Source organism: Seriola dumerili, unplaced genomic scaffold, assembly GCF_002260705.1.
Source record: "Seriola dumerili isolate Sdu_G_001 unplaced genomic scaffold, Sdu_1.0 BDQW01000086.1, whole genome shotgun sequence".
Lineage (NCBI taxonomy): Eukaryota > Metazoa > Chordata > Actinopteri > Carangiformes > Carangidae > Seriola > Seriola dumerili.
The window spans coordinates 1283779-1307142 of NW_019174341.1; the positions used below are offsets into that span (position 1 = coordinate 1283779).

At 42.3% G+C, this 23364-nt stretch overlaps 3 protein-coding genes across 8 annotated transcripts in view; all 3 read right to left on the reverse strand.

Annotated features, from left to right (window-relative positions):
- Window positions 1-14058, reverse strand: part of nup98 (nucleoporin 98) — a 24096-nt gene extending 10038 nt beyond the window's left edge. For 2 of the 6 annotated variants that reach the window (XM_022744680.1, XM_022744684.1), the window contains exons 1-21: window positions 13924-14058; window positions 12818-12931; window positions 12233-12328; window positions 11329-11514; window positions 11031-11173; window positions 10258-10365; window positions 9656-9836; window positions 9293-9459; window positions 8986-9123; window positions 8246-8381; window positions 8031-8123; window positions 7205-7348; window positions 6970-7103; window positions 6603-6790; window positions 6110-6226; window positions 5528-5717; window positions 5012-5111; window positions 4052-4165; window positions 3748-3886; window positions 3408-3585; window positions 1936-2097 (exon numbers count right to left, since the gene is read on the reverse strand). In XM_022744680.1, coding sequence (XP_022600401.1) covers window positions 1936-2097; window positions 3408-3585; window positions 3748-3886; window positions 4052-4165; window positions 5012-5111; window positions 5528-5717; window positions 6110-6226; window positions 6603-6790; window positions 6970-7103; window positions 7205-7348; window positions 8031-8123; window positions 8246-8381; window positions 8986-9123; window positions 9293-9459; window positions 9656-9836; window positions 10258-10365; window positions 11031-11173; window positions 11329-11514; window positions 12233-12328; window positions 12818-12896 — 2793 coding nt within the window. In that variant the 5' untranslated portion in view covers window positions 12897-12931; window positions 13924-14058. Of the gene's footprint in view, window positions 1-1935; window positions 2098-3407; window positions 3586-3747; window positions 3887-4051; window positions 4166-5011; window positions 5112-5527; window positions 5718-6109; window positions 6227-6602; window positions 6791-6969; window positions 7104-7204; window positions 7349-8030; window positions 8124-8245; window positions 8382-8985; window positions 9124-9292; window positions 9460-9655; window positions 9837-10257; window positions 10366-11030; window positions 11174-11328; window positions 11515-12232; window positions 12329-12817; window positions 12932-13267; window positions 13316-13405; window positions 13485-13923 lie in introns of those variants that run through there. The other 4 variants (XM_022744681.1, XM_022744682.1, XM_022744686.1 and 1 more) reach the window with 4 other exon arrangements.
- Window positions 14059-16360: 2302 nt separating this feature from the next.
- Window positions 16361-19730, reverse strand: LOC111221347 (olfactory receptor 1M1-like). Its single transcript, XM_022744708.1, has 2 exons — window positions 19512-19730; window positions 16361-17323 (listed from the first exon to the last, which is right to left on the reverse strand). Exons 1-2 carry the CDS (start codon window positions 19728-19730, stop codon window positions 16361-16363), a joined length of 1182 nt encoding a protein of 393 aa, XP_022600429.1.
- A 2259-nt stretch (window positions 19731-21989) lies between these two features.
- On the reverse strand, window positions 21990-22937 carry LOC111221348 (olfactory receptor 4N2-like; the record flags this gene model as incomplete). Its single annotated transcript, XM_022744709.1, has 1 exon — window positions 21990-22937. A coding segment is annotated over one exon (948 nt), but the record flags the coding sequence as incomplete, so codon positions are not given.
- Window positions 22938-23364: the final 427 nt, after the last annotated feature.

The window sequence follows — 23364 nt, forward strand, 5'->3', positions numbered from 1 at the left end:
AACGTTACAGACCAGAGCTTAAATATCATCTTCATTAACTTTATTTCTTTGATTAATTGCAATAAGAAAATCTGTACAATTTATGCCACAGGTCTTAAAGCAGGTTCAAGTCCAAAATCCTCCAGTGAAGAATTTAATTTAGAGCGGTTCGCTGTTGATGCTCATTATAATAAACTAATGTAAAAACACCCGCACAAACATTCTTAGTTTGACTTCCTGAAGAACACAAAACTTAACAACATGAGTGGAAATGTTTTCTATTCTATCAAAACATGTTCAATGACCACTTCCCAACATGTGTATGTGTGTGTGTGTGTGTGTGTGTGTGTGTGTGTGTGTGTGTGTAACCAGCTGTAGAATCAGAAAAAAGCTGTCAATATTTCAGTGAAGATGAGAAACAAACCCAACAGATCAAAGTGGAGACATTCATATTCTGAGATAAAACTCTGTTCATTCATTCAGCAACAAAACTGCATAAAATATCTTCATGTGTAATTAAACAAAATGTCACCCTTTAATAAAAACACACTCGATCTTTAGGGTTCACTTTGTGATAACAAAAGTGTCTGAAGAATCATTTCGGCTCTTTCAGATGTGGAAATGAAAGACACACTGACAAACACTGACAGTGTGAACATCAGCAGACAGTAGAACTGAGGTCTGGTTTGAACTAGAGCTGAAACTGTTAATAAATTAATCAATTAGTTTAAGAAGGGATAAATGCTTTCCTGTTTTATATCTTTATAAACCAAGTTTCTTCAGGTTGATCAGACGAAACCTTTAGTTCTGAGAAAATGTGACAGACATTTTAAAGACCAAGTGATCAATGGAAAGTAACAGATTTAAATCAATAATGAACAGATTCTACTGTTGTAATGAAATGTTAAATATTCAGTCATTGTTGACTAATCAATATAGAACTGATAATTAATGGGTCGGTACTCCTAACTTCTAGTTAACTAGTTAGTCAGCAGTATAAACACTTAAATGTCTGGAAAACACACTGTGTACTTAAAGGTGTAATGTGCAGGATTTTTCCGCTGCTCTGTCTGTATTTTTTATTTTCTTATTTTGCCGTGTTCGGGACGTTTCTGGGCGTCGACCTTTGGGCAGAGGGTTTGTAGCGGGACTCTATCGACACAGAACAGGGGCTGGTTTCATAAATACTGACTCTGACTTAGATCTAACGAACAGTCAGACTTCAGACGGACTGAGTCTGAACTGCTGCAGAAAGCAGCTTAGTTCTTGACTATCTTAAGCCGGACTGTGGTACAATGATTTCTGGGTAATAAACCACTCAGCTCCATTTACCCTCTGCACGACATGTTTGTCTTTTGGAAGAATTCAACAGTTAGACGTTTTACATGAAGAGTGAGAAAGAAAAAGACCTGAGCCAGCCTGGGGGTGAGGTGTCTAATGTTTGTGTCTGACTGATCTGTGAGCAACATGAAGACTGGACCAGCACGACAGACCAGATGTGTGTGAAACCGGCCCCTGGTCACATCGCTCTCCATCTCTCTGATCTCTGGATGTATAAAGAGCTGCAGGTCTTTCCTTCACACACCTGTGCTTCTTCTACTTTAGAAAATAACGTTTTGTCAGATTCACTGCTTCGTTCTGACCAACACTGCCTCCTCTCTTCATCTACTCTCTCTTTCTCGCTGAGCCAGAGAGGAGGAGGCACCTTTGAAATCCTGCACACTGCACCTTTATCACTGACAGAGATAAAGTGGTCGTCGACCTGAGGCACATTTAAAAATTCAGGATGTTTCACTTTTTGCAGCTGATCACTGGTTCTAACTCAAATTAAATGACCTGCTGCCTCCAAACAGCTGGACACAGACGGATGTTTGAGTGGATACTCCTTTAATCATCTCAGGTGTGTTAGTGAGGAAGATGATGATGATGAGTGTAGATGGGCGCAGGCTGCTCTACCTGAGCCTGTGGCGCCACCTGCTGCTGGGAGGGGGGAAGTTGCTGCTGCATCCTGGGTGGAGGAAGTGACATCATCGTCTTCAGCTTCTTGGGGTCGGCTTTAGGCGGGACGTCCTCCTCCTCGTCAGAGTCCTGGAGGCCATATTTGGAGAAATGGGCCACCTGAGAGAGAGAGAGAGGGAGGAGTCAGTCACACCTGAGAACTACATGATAATGACACCTGAGCAGCGTCACAGCAGATGCAGGTGTTCACAGGTCCGCTGGGTTCTGAGGAACCAGGACAGACATCGGTGACCTACATAAAAGATCAAGTAATTAAGTGATAATTATTTTCTGGAATTTGATTCACAGAAATGAAACTGGTTGGAAAATTAATATCGTCTCTGTTTATTGTCCAGTTGATTATTGCTGCTCTTTCCCGCTGTGGCTCCTCATTAACCGACAGATCACCACGCTGTCGTGGTCATTAACACACAGACACCACATCAGGTCTAATTATCTTTGTGTACTGAGGAAGAATATACAGTATTCAGTGTGACTTGCTGACACCTAGGAACACCTCTATAACCCTACTGAGTTGGCCCCTTGATCCTTTCATCAAGGAGAACACCCCTTCTTCCCTCTTACATCACCAAGGCTTCATCGTCTTAACAACATCTTACCTGTGGATATGCTGATCCAGTCTAAGAGCCCCTCCTACCCCCTTGATAACTTGAACCTAGGTGTTACATTGCAAGACCTCTAGAGAACGTTACCTTTTGCTTCTAACCTCCTTTCCAACTTGTTATCCTGTCTGACTAAATGTCTGTAACCCCGGGTCTATGCAAATACAATTGTCTATCCCTTTGTCTTCAACTGTATAACTGTCCCCCTGCCCTTCACTCTGGGTAAGTCTACTGCCTCAGACCCGCTCTGTGTCAGTTGGCTCACCGTATCCTGGGATACCAATAAACTTACATCACTACAGCAAACTTGAAACTAAGGACTTGGGTGAATTTTCTTCAACAGTACTCAGGTGGCTTTTCCCATCTGAATTAGATGTTTTCTGGATCAAATCCAACATTTTGGACCCACAGAACTCTAGAAAACATCTTCATTCAAATCATCTGTATTCACATTATTCTTTCCTGTGAGTTACAACAGAACTGATACTGGATTTCTGAGGGTTGACTGATATTGATATTCAGAAGTTTACAACGACACAGACAGATGCTGAGCAGGACATTTTAAATCTCTGGTGGAAAAACTCTGAAGGACGTCACTGTGACACAACAACCTTGTTAGTTGTTCGATCAGATGAAATATTGGCCTCGCTCTAATGATTGAGAAAACTCTCCTGGTCATTCAGTGTTTCTCAGCTTCTGTCAAAGTAGAACTTCAGGTGACAAAGAAAGAAAAGATAATGCGCGTTATCGGACATAAACTATCTGAGGCTAATTTATCTGAAACCTGTGGGAGCAGCAGTAACTGACCTCGAACACCCAGGATCCCGTCTCGGGTCTGTACTCCAGGAAACGGGCTCCCTGTTTACGAGAGGCTTTCTCCAGCCGACCCTCGTAGTTCATGTCGGTCAGACGCTCGGGGCTCCTGATCTGAGTGCAGGATGTTTTGTCATTTGGCCAAACGCCATCCAAGGTCACCTCGGCCCGTCTACGAGCACAAAGAGACAAACAGACTAGAACAGGAGCTGGATGACAAACACACAACTGGTCAGTTTGAGGCAAACCTGCCCCCCCCCCCCCTCGGACCAGGTGACAATCACAAAACATCTCCCCACAACAGACTGACTTGATTGTTCCTGGCTTCACTCACCTGTTAAGCCCCTCCCCCTCTGGCGGCTTGTTTTTGTCATCGGGGTACACGATGACCTCCTTGCGTCTGAAGTGGACAATCTCGTCGAGGTTCAACCCCGTCACATTCACCTCGCCGGGGAAGAAGATGGAGCCGTAGCCTGTGAGGGCCAATCAGAGCAGAGCAGTGAGACAGAGCTCACAGGCATCGTGGGACATGACATAACAAGCTGTATGAGTCACCTTCCAGTTTACCCAGGCAGGTAAACTGGATGTCTACTATGCTGCTACTAAGAGGTGAGGGTGTGAGCCAGTGTTGGTGTTACCTTTCCTGCCGACGGTGAAGTTTTCCACCACACACTCTCCGTTTTCATCCACCATCTCAGCCAGATCCTCCATAGAGGGGATGGTGTAATAACCAACACGGTTCAGGACGATACCTGACAGACAGAAAACAGAGAAACTGATCGATTCATCCTGCAGCTGCTGCAGGATTTCCTGCCTAATGTGTAAAAAAAATATCATCACAAAAGCAATTTAGAGTGATTCATTCATCTCACTTGAATCTAAAAACTGTGCTTTTATTTATGGGAAGTTTTTAAAATACTGAACTTTTTAAAGAACATTTTGTTGACCAGAGTGGATGTGAAACTGAAAGCTACAGGAATGCAGGACTGTGTTTTGACAAAGGATCACTGACGTTACACGACTTCCTGTCCATCAGCTTGTTGATGTTGGAGACAAAAGTTGAAAATATCAAAGGGGGAAGTTAAAATAACAGTTGTAGCCCAGCTGTTGCAGGAGCCTGTGACAGTTTTCCACCTCTGTGTAAATTCAGCCATTAAACAGGTGCGGTCTGACACGTCTCTCTCACAGCAGGTCTGTGACACAGCTGTGATCAACTGTGTTTTTCCTATTCACAGCTGTATGCAAAGGTTTGACCACCCCGAGGCAAATGTGTGCATTTGTTAATCTGAGCGGAGCTGCAGTGAACAGCAGCTCTGGCAGGGATGAATGAAATGAGCTGAAGCTACATGATGATCCTGTTGTTGTGATCTTAAAAACAAACTCTTGTACAACCTGTGGTGTCAAATGGTTTACACCTGGACTGAACAAACAAACAAACAAACAACAACACAACAGATGTATGGACACTAAAAACAATTGTTAGTTGCAGCCCTGTTGATGATGTTTTTATTTATTGTTGTGATGATGTTATGTTTCCCTCTTGACCTTGTCCCTTTAAAAACAACAGATTTTAATCTCAACATGATTTTGTATCTCACCCGCTGGGTGAGGAGACTGTTGAGCCTCCTGCTGCTCCTCCTCTCTCTCCTCCTGCAGAGACTCCTCCCCCAGAGATGCCGACACGTCATCGCTGCTCAGCTGAGGACAGAAAAAAAATTCTGGGTCTCAAAAAGATCTGAGTCATATAATAAATACCATGAACACACACATCTGTCCTCTGACTCTGTATGTCGCAACCTCATCATTCAAACTCCTGGACCTGCCCTGTTTTATTTCCCATCTCTGATAAATCAAAATTATCTGCTGTTTATGTGAAAACTTGAGCTCAGCATCGAGAGGTTTTTAAAGATGATGATGATACAGACTCGTGTGTTCGTATAAACTAAATATGTGAATATCTCAACTCTGAGCAGAATATTAAGGTGGATGTCAAAGCTCCGATTGTTGTCACATTATCCCCCGTGTAAACCCAACCCGTTTATCGAGCTACAGGCTACGTGATTTAGGATCCAATGGGTCCAGATCAAGTTTGCAAGAACGTTGGCGCTGCTGACCTCCAGGCCGTTCCTGGCTGGTTTGTGCATGTTGAGGTCACTGATGGTGTCTTGCAGGCTGGTCTGGGTGCGGCCCTGCGGGATGGGCTTGGCGATGGGATTGACGTAGAACTGGGTGACCTCGGGGTCTTCGTCCGCCCGGCTGCTAGGGCCTGCCAGCTCCCTGAGCTCCTCCTCCTCCTCCATAAGGCTGCAGACGGTATTTAAGTTAATATACTGCTATGGAAACAGTGGTTTAAAACACACCCTGTGGTTATAGTGTTAGGTGCTGATTCAGTGACAGGGTCATTTTCTGTAGTTTGACCTGCTGCACTTAGTCTAGTATTATTAATATAAACACAATCTGATGATAGGAGTGTGGTAGGAAATGTTCAGTTGCATTAGCAAAAACTCATCACAGTTTAAATGTGATGTGACTAAAATTAAAAATAAAATCTCAAACTTTGAGACTATTCAGGAAATGTTCTCCTACAAACTGAAAGAAGACTCAAGTGTCATATTTGAGACACGATAACAAACGACCTGCTCCACCTGCTCATTGCTTTGCAGATTTAAAAATACAGATCATTCTGAACCCCTGACCTGTGTCCGTTCTGTGGATACTCTGAGGGTGAAGCAAGGTCATCTGGCTCCGCCTCCGTCTGACTGCTGTACTGACTGCTGTTCAGGTTCTTCAGCACAAGTTTCTTTATGCTCTTCCTGTGGATAAAACACACACACCAAGTTAAACACTTTTTAATATCAGAGTAACATTCAGAACCTTTTTCATGGTTGTACCAAAGAATGTCAGTACTTCCCTGCTGTATCTAAGAATCATTCCGAGTGATACATTTAATCAATGAACCTGATTTGGACCCATGTGTGTATTAATGAATGGGCCTATGTGGCACAGACCCAGGAGCCAGATCCCAGTTAAACACAACGAAGGAAAAACTATCGCGGAAGGAAAAAAAAGCCACACAGACGTTTCAGTAGGGAATTCATACATAGGAGGGGTGGGGGGCCTTTTACTAGTCTTTGCCCAGGGGCCCACGTTGCCATGGCAATGGTACAGGTAGTGTTGGCTGATGGGTACCTGGGTATGAAGGCTCCACTGGTGAGCGAGGGCTCGTCATCATCCAGGCCATCAAAGAGCTGCGACTTGGACGAGCCAGATGATGTCAGCGCTTTGGGGCGGACCCTGGTTGCAGGTCGAGGGGTCAGCTTGTAGTGGGTGGGCGTGGTCAGAGCCTTCTGTGCCGTCGGATTGGTTGGTTTCAGACGCTGACAAAATAGAGAAATTGTTAATGTATGACCATTAAAGAGCATCTTGATTTAATAAAGGTGAAGTTAAAAAAGTGAACTGCAGGTGAATCTGTGTTGAGTATTCATAACACCAACAGTGTCAACAAAAGCAGAGGAGAAGCAACAAAAACACGCCGAATAAAGGAGCAGACTCTCACCTCCTCTTTCTTCTTGGGGTCTGACAGCGGGTTTCTGAACAGTGGTGAGTCACCGTACGGTGAATACGCCAGAACACTGAGCTGCTGCTGAAGCATGGCCTGCTGGGCGGCCGCTGCGCTCGGATCAGTGAGTGCTGGAGGAGGAAAAACAAAACACATCAAAACATACGGTTCCATCACTGCCCCATCTCCTGGGGGACGGAGGTCAAACACGCCACAGACACTGAGGGCTCACCGACGGGTTGTTGTGGAGCTCCAAAGCCCAGGGTGCTGGTTCCACTGTTGAATCCAGTCGCTCCGAATGTTCCCATCGTTCCCAGTGTGGTGCCCAGTTTGTTCTGGTTATTGCCAAACAGAGACGGCTGGCCTGTGCCCACTGCTGAACACACAGCTTTGTTTTAATACATGTTCAGCTGATCCTCAGCCTGTAATACTACACTTTGATTTCACAACAGGTTCAGCTCTTCGGTGCTTTAGTTTGAAAACGTCTTCTCTGTTTCAATCAGCCAATATTAATAACCATGTTATTGTAACCAATTGTTTGTCAGAAAATTAATCGCTACTGTCAGTTTAAGTTGCTATGAGGGAAAAATTCAAAAAAATTGCTTGTTGATTTCAGACGTGAGAATTTGTTGCGCTTCGTTGTTGTAAACTAAATAACTTCAGGCTGTTTGGAACAAACGAGAAACTTGACAACATCAACTTGGGGTCAGGGAAATTTTCTGACACTAAACAATTAAGTAAAAAACTAACAGAATAATCTATGATGAAAATAATCTCTAACTGCCCCCAAACGCTGTTCAACTGAATTCAAACTGCTTGTTCTGTCCAACCAACAGTCCTAAATAAACGAGTAAGAAGCTGGAACCAGTGAATGTTTGATATGTTGATGGTTGCAGAAGAATTTTCTGTTGACAAACCATTTCAGCTCCACTAGTGAAGTGTCATGAAAATTACATTACCTATAAAGTATTTTCCTTTTTCTTATATTCACACCCTGGCCTTAACACTGTATCATCATCTGTCTGTTAATCCTTCCTGATGCCAGGTTCCTGTGTTACCTGTTCCAAAGCTGGTTCCCAGTCCGGTCCCCAGACCTCCAGTGGCCGGCTTGTTCCCGAACAGACTCCCTGCAGCGGGGTTCGCACCAAAACCTTGCACCAAAGCAACAACACCGATTATCAATGAGACTCACTGTTGTCTGAAGCGTCAGTGCCGTTGCCATGGTTACCCTGAGAGGTACTATAAAAGTGTTTTACTGTGAACACTGACTTACCGAAGGTGGAGGTGTTGGTTCCAGTTCCCAGTGTGAGGGCAGGCTTGTTGCCAAAGAGCCCGGTGCCGGTGCCGAAGGACGGGGCGCTGGTGGTGGTGGTGCCGAACCCCGCCGTCTTATTTCCGAATAAACTCTGCTGTAAGAGAAAACACACAAACAGTAAAATTTAAATCTATTTACACTGATTTAGTCTTCACACAATGTTCAATGTTATTTTCTATTAGTGGAAGAAACTGAGCTGCCCTCAGCCCGCCAAAGTTTACTCCTTTTAAAATTTTAGATTAAGATTATTTTTGCTCCACTAGAAATATTTTAACTGCCCCTACCCTCACTGGGTTGATTACATATTGTGATTGGTCAGTGAACTTAGTCCTGTAACATGCTCTCATGAGCACCTTGAATGACAGGCACACAGAGAGGGCCGGAAAGAGACAGAAAACAGTAAAATCTTTGTAAGAGAAAGAGCAGTGCAAGGAGGGGCTGAGTGAAGCTTTACAAAGAAAACTTTTTTTTTTTTTTTTGGATATTGTGACGGGACGGTACATATCTCTTTCATTTTATCGCTTGGGCCTAAATAACGGTCTCCTTTTTACAGAATACACTTGTGATGAATCCTCCCAAACTGAATCTGTGTGTTACATTAAGCTGAAGTTTCAGTTCAGTTCTAATGAAGTAATTATTGCCTCTTATATGATAAATAAATTTGTCCCATTTCAAATCATCCCTGGTTTACTTTGTACCTGTGTTCCAACATTTCCAAATCCAGTGTTGGGTTGCCCAAACAGCCCAGTGCCCGTTCCAAACCCAGTGGCGGTGCTGGTCTGGGCGGCGCCAAATAACCCGCCCGACTGAGAAGCTGCTGTGTTCCCAAACAAACCCTGACAGACAGGAGAGGACCGTTGTGAGCAAACATCGAAACCTTCTCACTCAAACTTTTAAAAACCATTGAGGAAGCTGAATTGTGAGATCTGCCTCCCCAGTGAACACAACACTGACGTATCGTCACCTTTCAGCTTATTGAGATGTTGAACTTGTTAACAAACTCACCATGGTGCTGGTGTTGGCCTGTCCCATAGTGTTGGTGTTCCCAAAGGAGAAGCCAGTGTTCTGTGTGGTGGTGGTTTGACCGAACGGCTTGAAGAGGCTGCCGGCTTGTTGCTGGGTCGGCTGGCCGAAAAGACCACCTGTGGTAGCACCAAAACCGCCAGTCGCTGCTAGAGAGAAGACAAACATAAAGCACGTCTCTTTCAGTACCTCTAATTAACACTTCTCATTTTTGGTTGAGGGGTAGAAACTATTGTTGGGAAGTTCTGCCTCAGATGTTTGAACTGACACTGGATCATTGTGATGAGATGCTGACCTCAGGCTGAATTAAATACATTAACAGCTTCTGTTGTCGTCACCACTTACGAGCTCCGAAAGTGCTCTTGTTCTGTCCGAAGGAGAAGCTGGTGTTGGGGGCTGTGGAGCCAAACAGACCGGTGGCGGCACTGGATGTGGCTGTGGCTGAACCAAACAGACTGCCTGTCCCTGCAGCCATCTGGTTGGTCGGGCCCTTCCTGCCGGCTTGGTAGTCCTCCAACCTCAGCTCCTGCAGGGAAGCAGACGAGAAAAAAACAGAAGGCAACAAAAATCAGATCAGAATGTTAAAAAGCCAAAGCTTTCCAAAAACCACCTGCAAGTCACCACATGGTTTCTGCAGGTCCACCGACTGAAACTTTTAAAGAGTTGATAACTGAATACCTCTTCACAGTCCTAGCAACCAAAGTATGACTGACAACTAGTAGACAAGCTATGGCCTAGAATTGTCAATTATCATAATATCACATTTATAACTTCCTAGAATTTTATATTTTCCTCATTAAAAAATGCCTAATGATATAATTATGTTAATTACAGATAAAAACTTGCCCATAGCTCCTGTAGCAGCAGTGGCTTTTGCTGCAGGTCTGATGGTTCTGGCTGAATCCCTAAAAGCAGCAGCTGGTATGTGTGTCGACCTACAAACTCACCTCCAGAGATTTGTTCTCATACTCCTTCATGGCTGTGATGCACTGGTGCTTGGTGTTGATGCTAGTGGTCACACCAGCTTTCACCATTGTGTCACTTCCTGTGGGAGGCTGAAGGCGGAAAGTGTAATGGATAGAAACACAAATGAGTGTTAAGGTCTCTGTTTGACAATACACACGTTTCAGGGTGAATATTCTTATTTTGTTTATTTCCGCAGCTGGTTGACAGTTCAGGTTCTCTTTTAATCCTTTAAAATCTAAATCTCCATACGACGTACTAACTTTACACAGTATCTACGTTATATTCTTTTTTTTCTTTTAAGTGCTGCAGCTCCTCCATCTCATCTAAGCATTTCATTGTGGGAGGACTGCGCCCATCAAGAGCAAACTAAAAAAAACAAAACAATTATATTCATCATTAAGTTATTTTAGTGATTGTTTTGTTTTTCTTCAGTCCAGCATGACGTCTTCAGACCAACAGTCCAGTCCCAAAGACGTCAGTTTACTTGATGTATGACTAAAAAAAGCATCAAATCGTCACATATAAGAAGCTGGAACCAGCAAATATTTGGCATCTAAAAATGACTAAAACAATAATTTGATTTAAGTAGTTGCCAACTGATTAATCTCTCTAAACTTTATACTATATTTCCAGTGTGAACAGCAAATTCACAGCAAATTCGAAACATGCTTTGAGTTGGGATGTAGCACAGAAACTGGGACACAAATACAGAATGCACTTCATTTCCTCAGATTTCAGCACCTGATTTACTCACGTTGAATTTTACGGTTGTTCCTGGCTGCTGTGTGGCAGAGAACCCTGAGCCTCCAAACAGGGAGTTTGTTCCACCGAAGGGGTTGGAGGCAGTGTTGGTGGAACCAAACAAGCCGCCGCCACTGCTGGTGCTCGTCCCGAAGCCTGGAGGACAAAAGAGGAGTCAGACTTCTTTAGAGCATTTTTCCTACTTGACAAATCCAGAAGCAGGTTGTTATTTTTGATCTTTCTGACGGAATAAGGAAACCCATAAAGGTGTGAATTTTACACCAAAAAAGTCAAGTTTGGAGGGTTCTCACTTCCAAAAGATGTGGGTTTGTTGGCACCGAAAGCATTGTTCTGCTGGGAGAAGAGCCCGCCGCTGGTGCCTGTTCCAGTGTTGCCAAACAAGCTGGTGGAGGTGCCACTCGCTGCACCAAAACCAAAGCCGGTGCTGGTGGAGGAAGTCGGCGGCTGGCTGAACGTACTGGACCCGAACAGACCGCCTGGATGAAAGCAAATGGAGCAGATTAGTGATAATATCTACATCGTTAAAGATTTTCCCCATTTCAAAACTTCTTCTTTTATATCACCTTTCGACAACAAGGCAATTCAAAGCACTTTACATAGGTCAGAGAAGGAATTAAGACAAGAAATAAAGGACACACAAGGCAATACAGAAAAGACACATGAAGAGGATTTAAATGGATCCAAACAAAGTTATATAGAAGATTAAAAGAAAAAAAAGAATAAAATCAATAATAAACAATATAAGAATTACAGTGCAGCTACAGTTCCATGCAAGATATGAATAAATAGTCTTAAATGAAAAATCTTCAGCTCTGATTTAGAAGAGTGGAGAGCTGTAAGAGACCTCAAGTTTTCTGGACGTTTGTTCAGATACATGGAGCATGAAAACTGAATGCGGCTTCTTCACGCTTAGTTTGATCTCTGGACAGTAAGCAGACCTGTCCCAGAGCACCTGAGAGATCACAGAGCACCTAAGAGGTCCCAGAGCACCTGAGAATTCCTAATGGAGCAGTATTCAGAAATGTATTCTGGCCCTAAAACATGCAGTGCTAGAGCTTTAAGATATCATCTCAGCAGGTGAAGTTTCCCCAGACCAAAAGAGCTCACATGTGCAGGACTGAGACTCTCTACAAAGGAATGATATAAACATCTGGCTGTTTCTAACAAGAGCAAATGAGACTAAAGCTGACAAACCAGGTTTATTCTGTGTGGAGCCAAACAGTCCTCCAGTGTTGCTGGTCGTCCCAAATGCAGATGTCCCAAAGCCCCCCGTCGTCCCAAAGCCCGTATCTGCAGATACACAGTTTATGTGAGGACAGTTTGACGTGACACTGATTGATGCTTTACATCACCTGCTACAACTTCAGTCACCAGGAATTAATCCTAGGATACTGAGACTCTCTCAGACTGTACCAACAGACTAGATCAAGATGTTTGGTCGGTTCACCTTATCAGAAACCCGATAAAAGTTACCACTAAAGGGCTGAATGAGATCACCTAAAAGGAAAATGTCAAATTCACCTCACCATAACTTTTTTTTTTTTTTAAGCACATGAGTACATGATACTTCCTTTCTCATGCTATCTCATTTCCAATACTTTACAGATTTAAGAACAATATGAGCAGTAAAAGTTTCTGGACGTCTTGGTTGATGTTGGAATTCTGTTTGAGATTCAGGCTTCGCTGTACGAAATGAAACTTCAACAGGTCGTCAAGTCGTCTTGGTGCTACTATGGGTTCATTTAAATCAGGTTTAAAGAAATAAATAAAGCAACTTACTTTGCTGTCCAAAGGTCGATGCGTTGCCAAATCCCCCCGTCCCTCCACCAAAGGGAGTACCAAATGACTTGTTGAACATCTTGCCCTGCTAGCAGGACTGCATAAGTCTTCTGCCTGAAAACAAAGACAAAGATTCACTTTATAAAAAAAAATAACATCATCTTTGTTCATATTCTGCAGCAGGTTTCCAACACTAAGAGAAAACAAAGTCAAATGTAACACTGGATCCGTTTGCATTTCGCACAACTGCCACTTTAACAAAAATCATATTGTTGTTAATAAGCCCATAATGGGAGAAAGACGCTAAATCTTCCTACATTTCAGAGTTTAGGATTAAAGAAAGATTATTTAACTCAAACTGAACTGGGGCTGCATCCAACACTTGAAATGTAGTGACGTGCAAGTTTAAAGTAGCGTAAAACGGAAATACCCGAGTAGAGTATAAGTTACTTCGTTACTTTTCACAGCTGCTTGTAGTCAACGAGCAGCGGTTTTACGGTGACTGACTCGGGTGGAAATCGGTCAAATGAAACTTAAACACGACACAGTTTCCAGGTGAAGCTCGGACCCCTCAGACCTGATATGTACCGTCGTTACCGCCGGAGACAACGTTAACTGAGACTCCTCACTCCACGTGCAGCTAACAGGGCTGTGACATCAGCTAGATCTGTTGAACCAAAACACAACGTAACCTATCAGCCCCTGTAGGTTGGGTGAGTTTGAAATGTTGGAAGCACGGCCCGTCTCTTGACGAGCCAGAGCCAGACGAGACCAGTTATAAACCAAGAACCAAAACCGACATAGCCGTAGCATTATTTCCGCCTCAGCTAACTATGTTAGCTCAACGAATCCATCGCATAACCCGAACTATCAACGACCCAAGACCTGGTACTTAATGGCGAACAGTGTCAGGTTTTATGCACACATAAAGTCGGACTAATATCGAACATTTACTGTGTTACCGACAGTTACTGTTTAGAAGCTACGTGCGTCAAGCTAACGTTAGCTACTTAGCTCTCCCGCTAACTACTTAGCGTTGCTACGTAAACGTTAGCAAAACAACAGGAAGGCAGACAAAGAATAACTGTACTTTCAGACACGTTTACCTTTAACAACGTTGTTATGACTGTTCGGTTTCTTTATCGGCCTTCCTCCAAAACTGCTAAAGCTTCGCAGTCCGAAATATTCAGCGATAAAGGTGTCTTTAGCGAAACATCGACGCCACCAGATAGCTTCGTGTCAGCGAGGAGGGAAAACTGTCGACCGTCACTTTCATGCGTCATACGTCATGACGACGACGCTTATTTATTAGTTTTTTTCTGGTTTTATGTGCTGTTGTATTGCCAGAATCATTGTACATTTTCTTTGTTAAAAATATTATTTATGTTTTTCTTTTCACTTCTTTTCTCTTAAGGACGTTACGTTAATCTAGGCCCGTGTCAATGTTTCACCTTTATGTATACAGGCTTTTTGTACTTTGTTATTGTACGTCGCCTTTTTTTATGGGCAAAAAATAAAAAAATAAATTGCAAGTCTGATTGTAGCTGCCATGTCACCCTTGGTATTTGTGGCAATGCTCTAAATAAAATAGCACATTCAGAAAATATTCAGACCCCCTTCACTTTTTTTATGTTGCAGCCTTATGCTAAAATCATTTAAATTCATTGCCCCTCATCAATTTATACTCATAATCCCATAATGACAAAACCAAAACAGAATTTTAGAAAATTTTGCAAATTTATTACAAAAGGAAAAACTGAAATATCACATTGACATAAGTATTCAGACCCTTTGCTATGACACTTGAAATTTAGCACAGGTGTCTCCCATTTCTCTACATCATCTTCCATCATCTTGTTACAAACTTCTTCCATTTAGAGTTATGGAGGCCACTCTGCTCTTGGAACCTTCAATGCAGTGGAAATATTTTGTCGCCTTCCTCTGATATGTGCACACTTTATAGTCTGAATCGTCCTATAAAATGTTAAATTTTATTAGGGGTGTCGTTTTTTACCAAAAATGCACCGTTGTTCCCTGCTGATGGGGGCTCACTGAATGTATAAGGTGACCTTTATATTTTTTCCCCCACCTCACTCAGCTTGAGTCCAGCCCTGTGACTAAGGATGTTTTCAGGCTTAAACACAAGTGCAATATGTAATGTTCAGGGCAGTGCAAATGATTCACTGAAGACAATGTGGTAGACAAGGCTGAGGATATACAGAGGTCAGAGGACAGAGGTCACCATCCTGCGGGCTTGAGGGAAGAAGCTTTCCTGAGTCTGTGTTGGATAGAGGTCTTTGCCTGAGTGTAGAAGCTAAAATAGTCCTTTGCTGTGGTGGTGAGAATTGTTCATAAGTCATACTACTACTCCTCTGGTTCTGCACCTTCTGCTGTAAAAGTCCAGAGTGCAGCTGCAACAGTACTGAGCAGAACAATTCTCAGACCCGTTAGTGATGTCTCCTGTTAGGTTTCTTTCCTCAGTAGAGTAAAAGGTCCACTCATAGGTCTACTCTAGGTCTTCTCATCATTGGTGGTGATCCTGTCAATCTGTACTGTGTCATCACCAAACGTGATGATCAAGTTGGAGCTGCTCTTGACCTGGCTACTGACCAGAGAGTATTACAGCTGTATTCAATGATCTTTTTTGGCCACTTGGGGGCAGCAGACCAAGCTGAAAAAACACTACAATGAAACTCATGGTAAGGACTATGGGTGCCAGGTGAAAAGAAGCAGGTACAGATGTGTCACAGGTAGAAAATGTCTATCAGCAGTCTCCATGGGACAACAAAAAACACAAGGAATGCAGTAATAGGGATTTGAGTAGTCTCAGAAAAAAAATAAATAAATAAATAAAATAAAGATAAAATGGTTTTTGTTTCATGATAAGTATCATTATTGTTATTCTTATTACCTAGTTTCATATGCAAATAATTTGGAAATTCATACATTTTGCAAATCACATCTTATTTTGGTTTTGACCATCATTCATGTCGGTCATGATGAGATTTGGAGTAACATCAAAGCTGAAAACTGTCTTTATTTTTAGTTATTTTTAGTTTATTAAATTTTTTAATACACTGCATCTTTACTGTGGTGACAGGCTTTTCTTTGTATTCATAAAACTATTGACTAACTGTGCTCTAAATATACTGTTTTATTTATTTAGGATGCATCTAAATCAAAATGAAACTTAAAGCAGAATTTGAGGAAGTGTATGAACTACATTACACATTTTAGGCTAAAATTCAAAATGAAATGATGCCAACTTTAATAAATCCTTTTTAAATGTTTGTGACTAACACCTTCTACTGGTTAAGTCAGAATGATATTCTTGACAGGCTTCCATTAGTAAATTTCAAGAAATACTGACTAAACTACAGCTGAACAGTCTTCTTTTCAATATATATATATATATATATGTCATCTTTAGCAAAAAGAGTTTTCAGTTTGTTTCTTTCTCTATAACAAATGCTGGATATTCTGACACATGATGACCTGTATGAGGACAACATAAGTTTAATGAGGGTTAATTCATTCCATGTCTTATGGTGAGACCCCAGCCTTTGCTGAGACAACTGAGAGTTTCAAACAACAGCATAAATGGCACAAGAGGACGGGCCTGATGGTCTGATCTCTGAGCCCATAGATTAAAGCACTCAGACACCTGGGGAGCATGATAATAAAAACATAAAAAACATTCAGGATGCGCACAAGCACTGTCCTCGTAACAGTTTTGGAGACAGCTATGAGCAATGAGTTGTGCATGGTTGAGGAGAGACTGAGGCCCAGCTGCACCAGATGCAGCAGCAGTGTGTTACGAGCCTTTTGAGCTGAAGCTTTGTCTGTAGAGGCTGACCTGGCTGCTATCATCACACCGATATAGGAACAAGTGATCGCCACAGTAGCAGAAATAAACACAAAGCAAGTGTAGGCTTTGTCATAATCATCAGATAAGGGCCCAAGAAACATGACAAGTGTACCACAAAAGTCCTTCATCTGCAGGCTCTCCAGGTCTTCAAATGGAAAATGTAACAGTAAAAGAACTCGAGTGAGAACATTTAGTGAACAAAAGGCCCAAACCACAATGATGGCCACCCCTGTGTTTCTGATGGTGATGATGGTAGCATGCCTCAGTGGGTAGCACACAGCTACATATCTCTCCAGAGACATCACCATCAGTGTGAGAGGAGAGATTTCATTTGTGAGATTAGCAATCATGACCAGGAGACCACACATAGGATACGACAACATTATTTTACAAACAGACAGTATATACAGTAACTGGCTCAATGCCATCTGCACAGTGTCTGCAAAAAGGAGGTTAAAGAGAAGAATGTAACGAGAGGTCTCACGAAATACCAGTTTGCTCCGCAAGGTGAACAGCATGTTCACATTAATGAAGAAGAAAATAAAGCATGGTACTGTAGTCAGAGTGGAAAGCATCACTCTCTCCAGTAACCCAAGCCCAATAGTTATGTTGGCTTGAGATTGAGTTGCATTGGACATCTCAGAGAAGCATTTAAGACATGAAAACTATTAACCTGTTGATGAAACTGGAACACAAAAGCAGAATAATTCTCTTCCACTATGTTTGTATTTTGAAAACGATGAAAACGCATGCAGATGTCTAATAAGCAAAGATGCCTATTGAGTCACATCCAAGACCCCAAATCATCCACATACGTACATTTTCCCTGTGCACATAATTAGCAGGTAGCAGGATTGTCAGTGCTTGTCTCCATGTGAGCAAAGATAATCTGCAGGATTTGCCCACCCTAACATTCTCTATATTATCATTTGTCTCACACTAAGTTCACGTGACACTGTGACGTGACAATGGTTAATAGCTTAGCTCAACACTGATCCATGTGACCATGTCTTAAACAGTGTAAACATTTTAAGTGAGTAAACTTTATTTCTGTAGGGCCAATTAAAACCTGAGTTATAAGGTGTTTCACAGGTGCACAAAAACACAAAACTAAAGAATACAGCAATAATTTTGGAGAATTGCCCAACATGGGGAAATAAAACTAAGTTAACTACATGAACATGAATATAAAAGCAGAAAGAAATTACTGGCAGATTTGAACTAAAACTGAATTTTATTATCAATGCAACAGTAGAATTTATATTTGAACAGCTGTATCAGATTATATAAAATTTTACCAGTGTACCCAATAAAGTGGCCACAGGGCAGGCTGGTAATGAAGATCTTATTGTGGTTGGTGTGTGGTGTCAGTTGATCAGCACAGTGTGAGCATAAAAGTCACAGGTAGGCAGTGCAGAGAGGCAGACTGAAATGTGTAGTGAGAGTTAACACAATGTACAATATTTATAAAAATGTGCAGTGTCTGCAAGAGTTGCAACAATCAGTCGATTAATCTGCAATTATTTGAATAACTGAATAATTGTTTTGGTAATTTTAAAGCAAAAAATGCAAATACAGAAGATTCCAGCCTCTAAATCAGAACCTTTAGGTTTTGCTCAGACAAAACAAGAAATTATAACATTATTATAATATTTCATTATTTTCCAGCATTTTATAGACAAAACAATTAACTTATTAATTGAGAATATAATCAGAAGAGTAACTGATCATGAGAATAATTGTTAATTGCAGTCCTAGTGTTTGCCCAGCTTTAGAGATGTCGGTACGGGTATTTATCCACCAACAAGGTCGGCTGTTTCCCTCTGCTTTCAGTTTTAATGCTAAGCTAGGTTAACCAGAATAAAAATCAGAATCAGAAATCCTTTATTGTCATTGTAAGCTCTGCATACAGCAAAATTAGGAGCGCTCAGGAGATCTTTGGTGCCTAGGAAAATGCAAACAAGCATAAAAAACACAGGTTATTTCTAACAAAAGAGATGTATAATATATATAAATAGGAAATATATAAAATATAAAGTTGAGTGTACTGTGATATTCCACCCATCCATCCATTTTCTCCCACTTATCCAAGGGCAGGTCCCAGTGGCAGTAGGCCAAGCAAAGTAGTCCAGATGTCCCCTTCCTCAGCATTGTTTTACAGCCCGCCAATGGAGGGTGTCTGGGAGGCATCCTAACCAGATGCCAAAACCACCTCAGCTGGCTCCTTTCAACATGAAGGAGCAGCGGTTCTACTCCAAGTTCCTTCAAGATAGATCTCATTATGCAATGTCTAAGGCTGAGCCCAGCCACTCTGTGGTGGAAAATAATTTTATCTGCTTGTATCTGCAATCCTATTCTTTACCCAAAGCTCATGACCATAGGTGAGGTCGGAATGAAGATCACCTGGTAAATGGAGAGCTTTGCCTTCTGATTCAGCTCTTCACCACAATGGTCCAGTAGAACATCCATTGAGGCCAACAGAACCACATCATCTCTAAATAGCAGGGAGTGGACACACTCCTCCTTGCAGCTGTGCTTTGACATCCTGTCTATGAAAATCACAAACAGGATTGGTGAAAAGGGACAATCCTGGCAGAGGTTAACACTAGGAACGTGTTTGACTTTCCACAAAGCACATATTGATTAGATGGGCAACCTCCCATGACCTCGCCAGTAATCTTGCCAGGGCAAAGAGTTGGTCCACTGTTCTTCGGCCAGGATGGAGTCTGCATTGTTCCTCCTGAATCCAAGCTCTGACGATTGGTCAGAGCCACCTTTCCTGCACCCTAGCAAAAGCGTTCCTTGGAAGGGATAGCATTGTCATACCCAACACACCCTCTGGTCCCCTTTTTTGAAAATGGGAACCACACCCCTGGTCTGCCAGTCCCGAAGCATTGTCCACAACATCCATGCGATATTGAAGACGCGTGTCAGCCAAAACAGCCCCACAATGGATAGAGCCTTCAGCATTTCAGAGCAGATCACATCCACTCCTGGCACCTTGCTGCTGAGGAGCTTTATCACTATCTCAGTGACCTCTGCCATTGATATGGGTGAGGGTTCCCCCAAGCCTTACAGGACATGTTGGTTAAGTTCAGGAGTTCCTCAAAGTGCTTCTTTCATGAGCTGACAGTACCCACAGTCTGAATTAGCAGCTCTCCTTCCATGTTAACAACAGCCTGGGCTAAGCCCTGCTTCCCATTCCTGAGATTCTGAACGGTTTGCCAGAACGTCCTTAAGGCCAACTGAAATCCCCTCTGAACTCCTCCCACACCCGGGTTTTAGCATTCATGACTGCCATGGCAGCAGATACAGCCACTTTGGCCTGCTGATGTCTGATGTTTGCCTTCTTCACATAAGCAGGTTCTTGGGTTGCTGCCACAACTGGCACAGACAACGCTTAAGCCACAACTCCTGGCAACCACGTCCACAATGGAAGGTTTGAACATGGCCCACCCGTTCCATATCCCCCAACCTTCCCCAGGATGCTTGAGAAGTTTTTCTGGAGGTGGGAGTTGAAGACCCTATGGAAAGGGGCCTTGGCTAGAAGTTCCCTAAAAAGTAACCCTAACCCAGTTTACCCTCATTACTCATTTGGGTTTCCCAGGTCTATCCAGCCACTTCCCCGGACATCTGATCCAACTCCCACCAGGTGATGATCAGTTGACAGATCTGCACCTCTCTTCATCTGAGTGTTCAAGACATGCAACTGAAGGTCAGATGACAAAAACACAAAGCCGATCACTGATCTTAGGTCTAAGGTTTTCTGGTACTAAGTACACTTATGAACCACCTTATGCTTGAACATGGTTATGGTATTGCATGAATAAATAGCAGTATGACATGAATAGCAGTATGAATGAGTTATCATTATAGTGTGGGAGAAGTCCCTCACTACTGAGATGCATGAGACATAATAACACTCACCTCAGGTACAGGACACAAAAGAGGATTCCATTGAGTTCCATCATATTCCAGTAGTTCGTAAGTTATCATATGCCTTTGGGATTTTCGCATATTATTTATCTTACAGTATGAAGTTTGCCCATATAGTTGTATAGTTTAGTTTAGTTTACACAAACAGTCTTTCACCTATTTCTAACTGGATTCATGATACAATGTTTGGCCTAACGTGGGAGATATTTCTGGAACTTCAGTCTATTCTGTTTCATGTGGTTAATGTTGGAATCCAGTTGGGTTCATAGGGACACGGGTCGTACAGAGTTTCTGAGCGCCTGATAAAGTTAGTTAGATATAGTCAAGATATATGCATGCAATGCATGATATTGTTTCTTATGCATTATGTGTATTCATTTATGCTTAATATAGTTTGGATCAGAGGTACCTCTTAGTCTTATCTCTTTTACCATGAGTAAATTGAAAAAAAGGAAGAACTGATGGTCCACACTAATGCACTACACTGGAAACACATTTGATTGATATCAACCCTTTCACCTCACTGGTAAAATGTTTGCAGTGAGAGATGAAAGTTGATGATTCAATTGGACATTCAGAGTTTAAATAATTACAATTTTTGAACCAGCAAACTATATATAAGGTAGTTGCTGTTTTAGATAGAAGTTCTATCATGCCCAAGCAATTTTGTATAGAAAGTGATGTGGACAATGGTATTCTTAATTGTGATTCTAATAATTTAATTTAAGATGAGGGGGTGCAGTCACTGTCGCAACTTGTTATCTGAATTTATACTCTTTTCTGTCTGTCCTTCCTATACATCTTAATTCATTCCAGCTGCATCCATATCAGTTTCAATTAAAATACAAATTGAAACACAATTTCATAATGTTAGCAACATATTTTCTTTTCCCAGCAAACCCCATAGGCATCACAGCAGACAAAAAAAAAAAAAATGCGATACAGAGCAGCACAGATTGGTGTGTGGGGAGGTCAGGGCATTAGGTGAGATTACATGAAGGTTGGTTTTGGATGCAGTGAATGATGTACCTGTGAAGGGGGCTGCCTGTGTTTGCCACACTTTTACCGCCAGGCCACATGAAGGGCAGCAGAGGGGCAAGATGCATTCTGTCTGTCAAACCAGCTAATAATCTATTTTAATAACCTGAACCATATGATTTTAGTTGGTTTCATCATTAAACAAGTCCGGCAACATATTCTCATCATTAATGCATGTAACGGGGTGCCCTGGTGGCCTAGGGATTAAGACACTGATCATTAAATTAGTTGTTTTGAAACATTAGCAATATTGTTTGTCTGCTCAACAACTAAAGCCAGATGTGGCGGCCTCTGAAGGCCACTCCAGAAAACTTGACAAAGCTTCACTTCTCAGCCTTGGCTGGGTCGACAGCAGAGATAGTACATGAGAATGGGCTTAATGGTCTGATCTCTGAGCCCATAGATGAGAGCACTCAGACATCTGGGGGAGATGACAATACACACATAGAAAAAATTAACAATGCGTACTAATACTATTCTTGATAAAATTCTCGAAAGAGCTGCCAGTAATGGATTGAACATGGTTGAGAAGAGACTGAGGCCCAGCTGCACCAGATGCAGCAGCAGCGTGTTACGAGCCTTTTGTGCTGAAGCTTTGTCTGCAGAAGCTGACCTGGCTGCTACCATCACACCGATATAGGAGGAAATTATTGCCACACCTGCTGAAACAAACAGAATACAAGTGTAGGCTTGATCATAATCATCAGCTAAGGGCCCAAGCAACATAGCTACAGCAGAGCAAAAGTCATTCATCAGCAGGCTGTCCAACTCGTCAAATGGAAAATTTAATAGTAAAAAAATTCGAATGAGGAGACTTAGTGAACTGAAGGCCCAAACCACAATGATGGCCACCCCTGTGCTTCTAATGGTGATGATGGTAGCGTGCCTCAGTGGGTAGCACACAGCTACATATCTCTCCAGAGACATCACCACCAGGGTGAGAGGAGAGACCACAGTTACAAGATTGGCAAAAAGGCTGAGAAACCCACACACAGGATACGTTAATTTTATTCTATACGCAGCCAGTAGATACAGTACCTGACTTTGTACCAGCTGTGCAGTGTCTGCTAAAAGTAGGTTATACAGAAGAATGTAACGAGAGGTCTCATAAAACACTGGTTTACTCCTCAGGGTGAATAACATGGTCCCATTAATGAAGAGAAACACACAGCATAGTACTGTAGTCAGAGTGGTAATAATCGCTCTTTCCAATAATCCCTGATACTGTAATTCAACAGTGATGTTAGTGTGAAACTGAGTTGCATACGACATTTCAGAGAAGCATTTAAGACATGTAAAGCATTAACCATGTAAAGTATTAACTCCCTGATATGCTGATGTGACTGGAAAACAAAAGCACAGTGAATCTTGTTCAGTTTGTATTCCAGCAACAGCTTAGATCCATCTGTTAAACACAGATTCACAAGGCTAAACAAGAAAAACCCCAAATCATCCACATATACTTTCCCTGTGCAAATAGCAGTTTAGAGTTGGTCCTTGTTTGTATGTGGGCAGAGTTGTTCTGCAGGGTTTGCTTGTCCTTGCATACAAATTATGAGCTCTGTCCTCGCAACCTGCTCACATGACACGTCACATGTCACTGTGGTTACCAGATTGGTAATGGTTGATGTAATCTAACTTCCATTATTACCCAACATGCCAGACAGATCCTTGTCACATTGTGCTCCAAAGTGGGCATGTATTC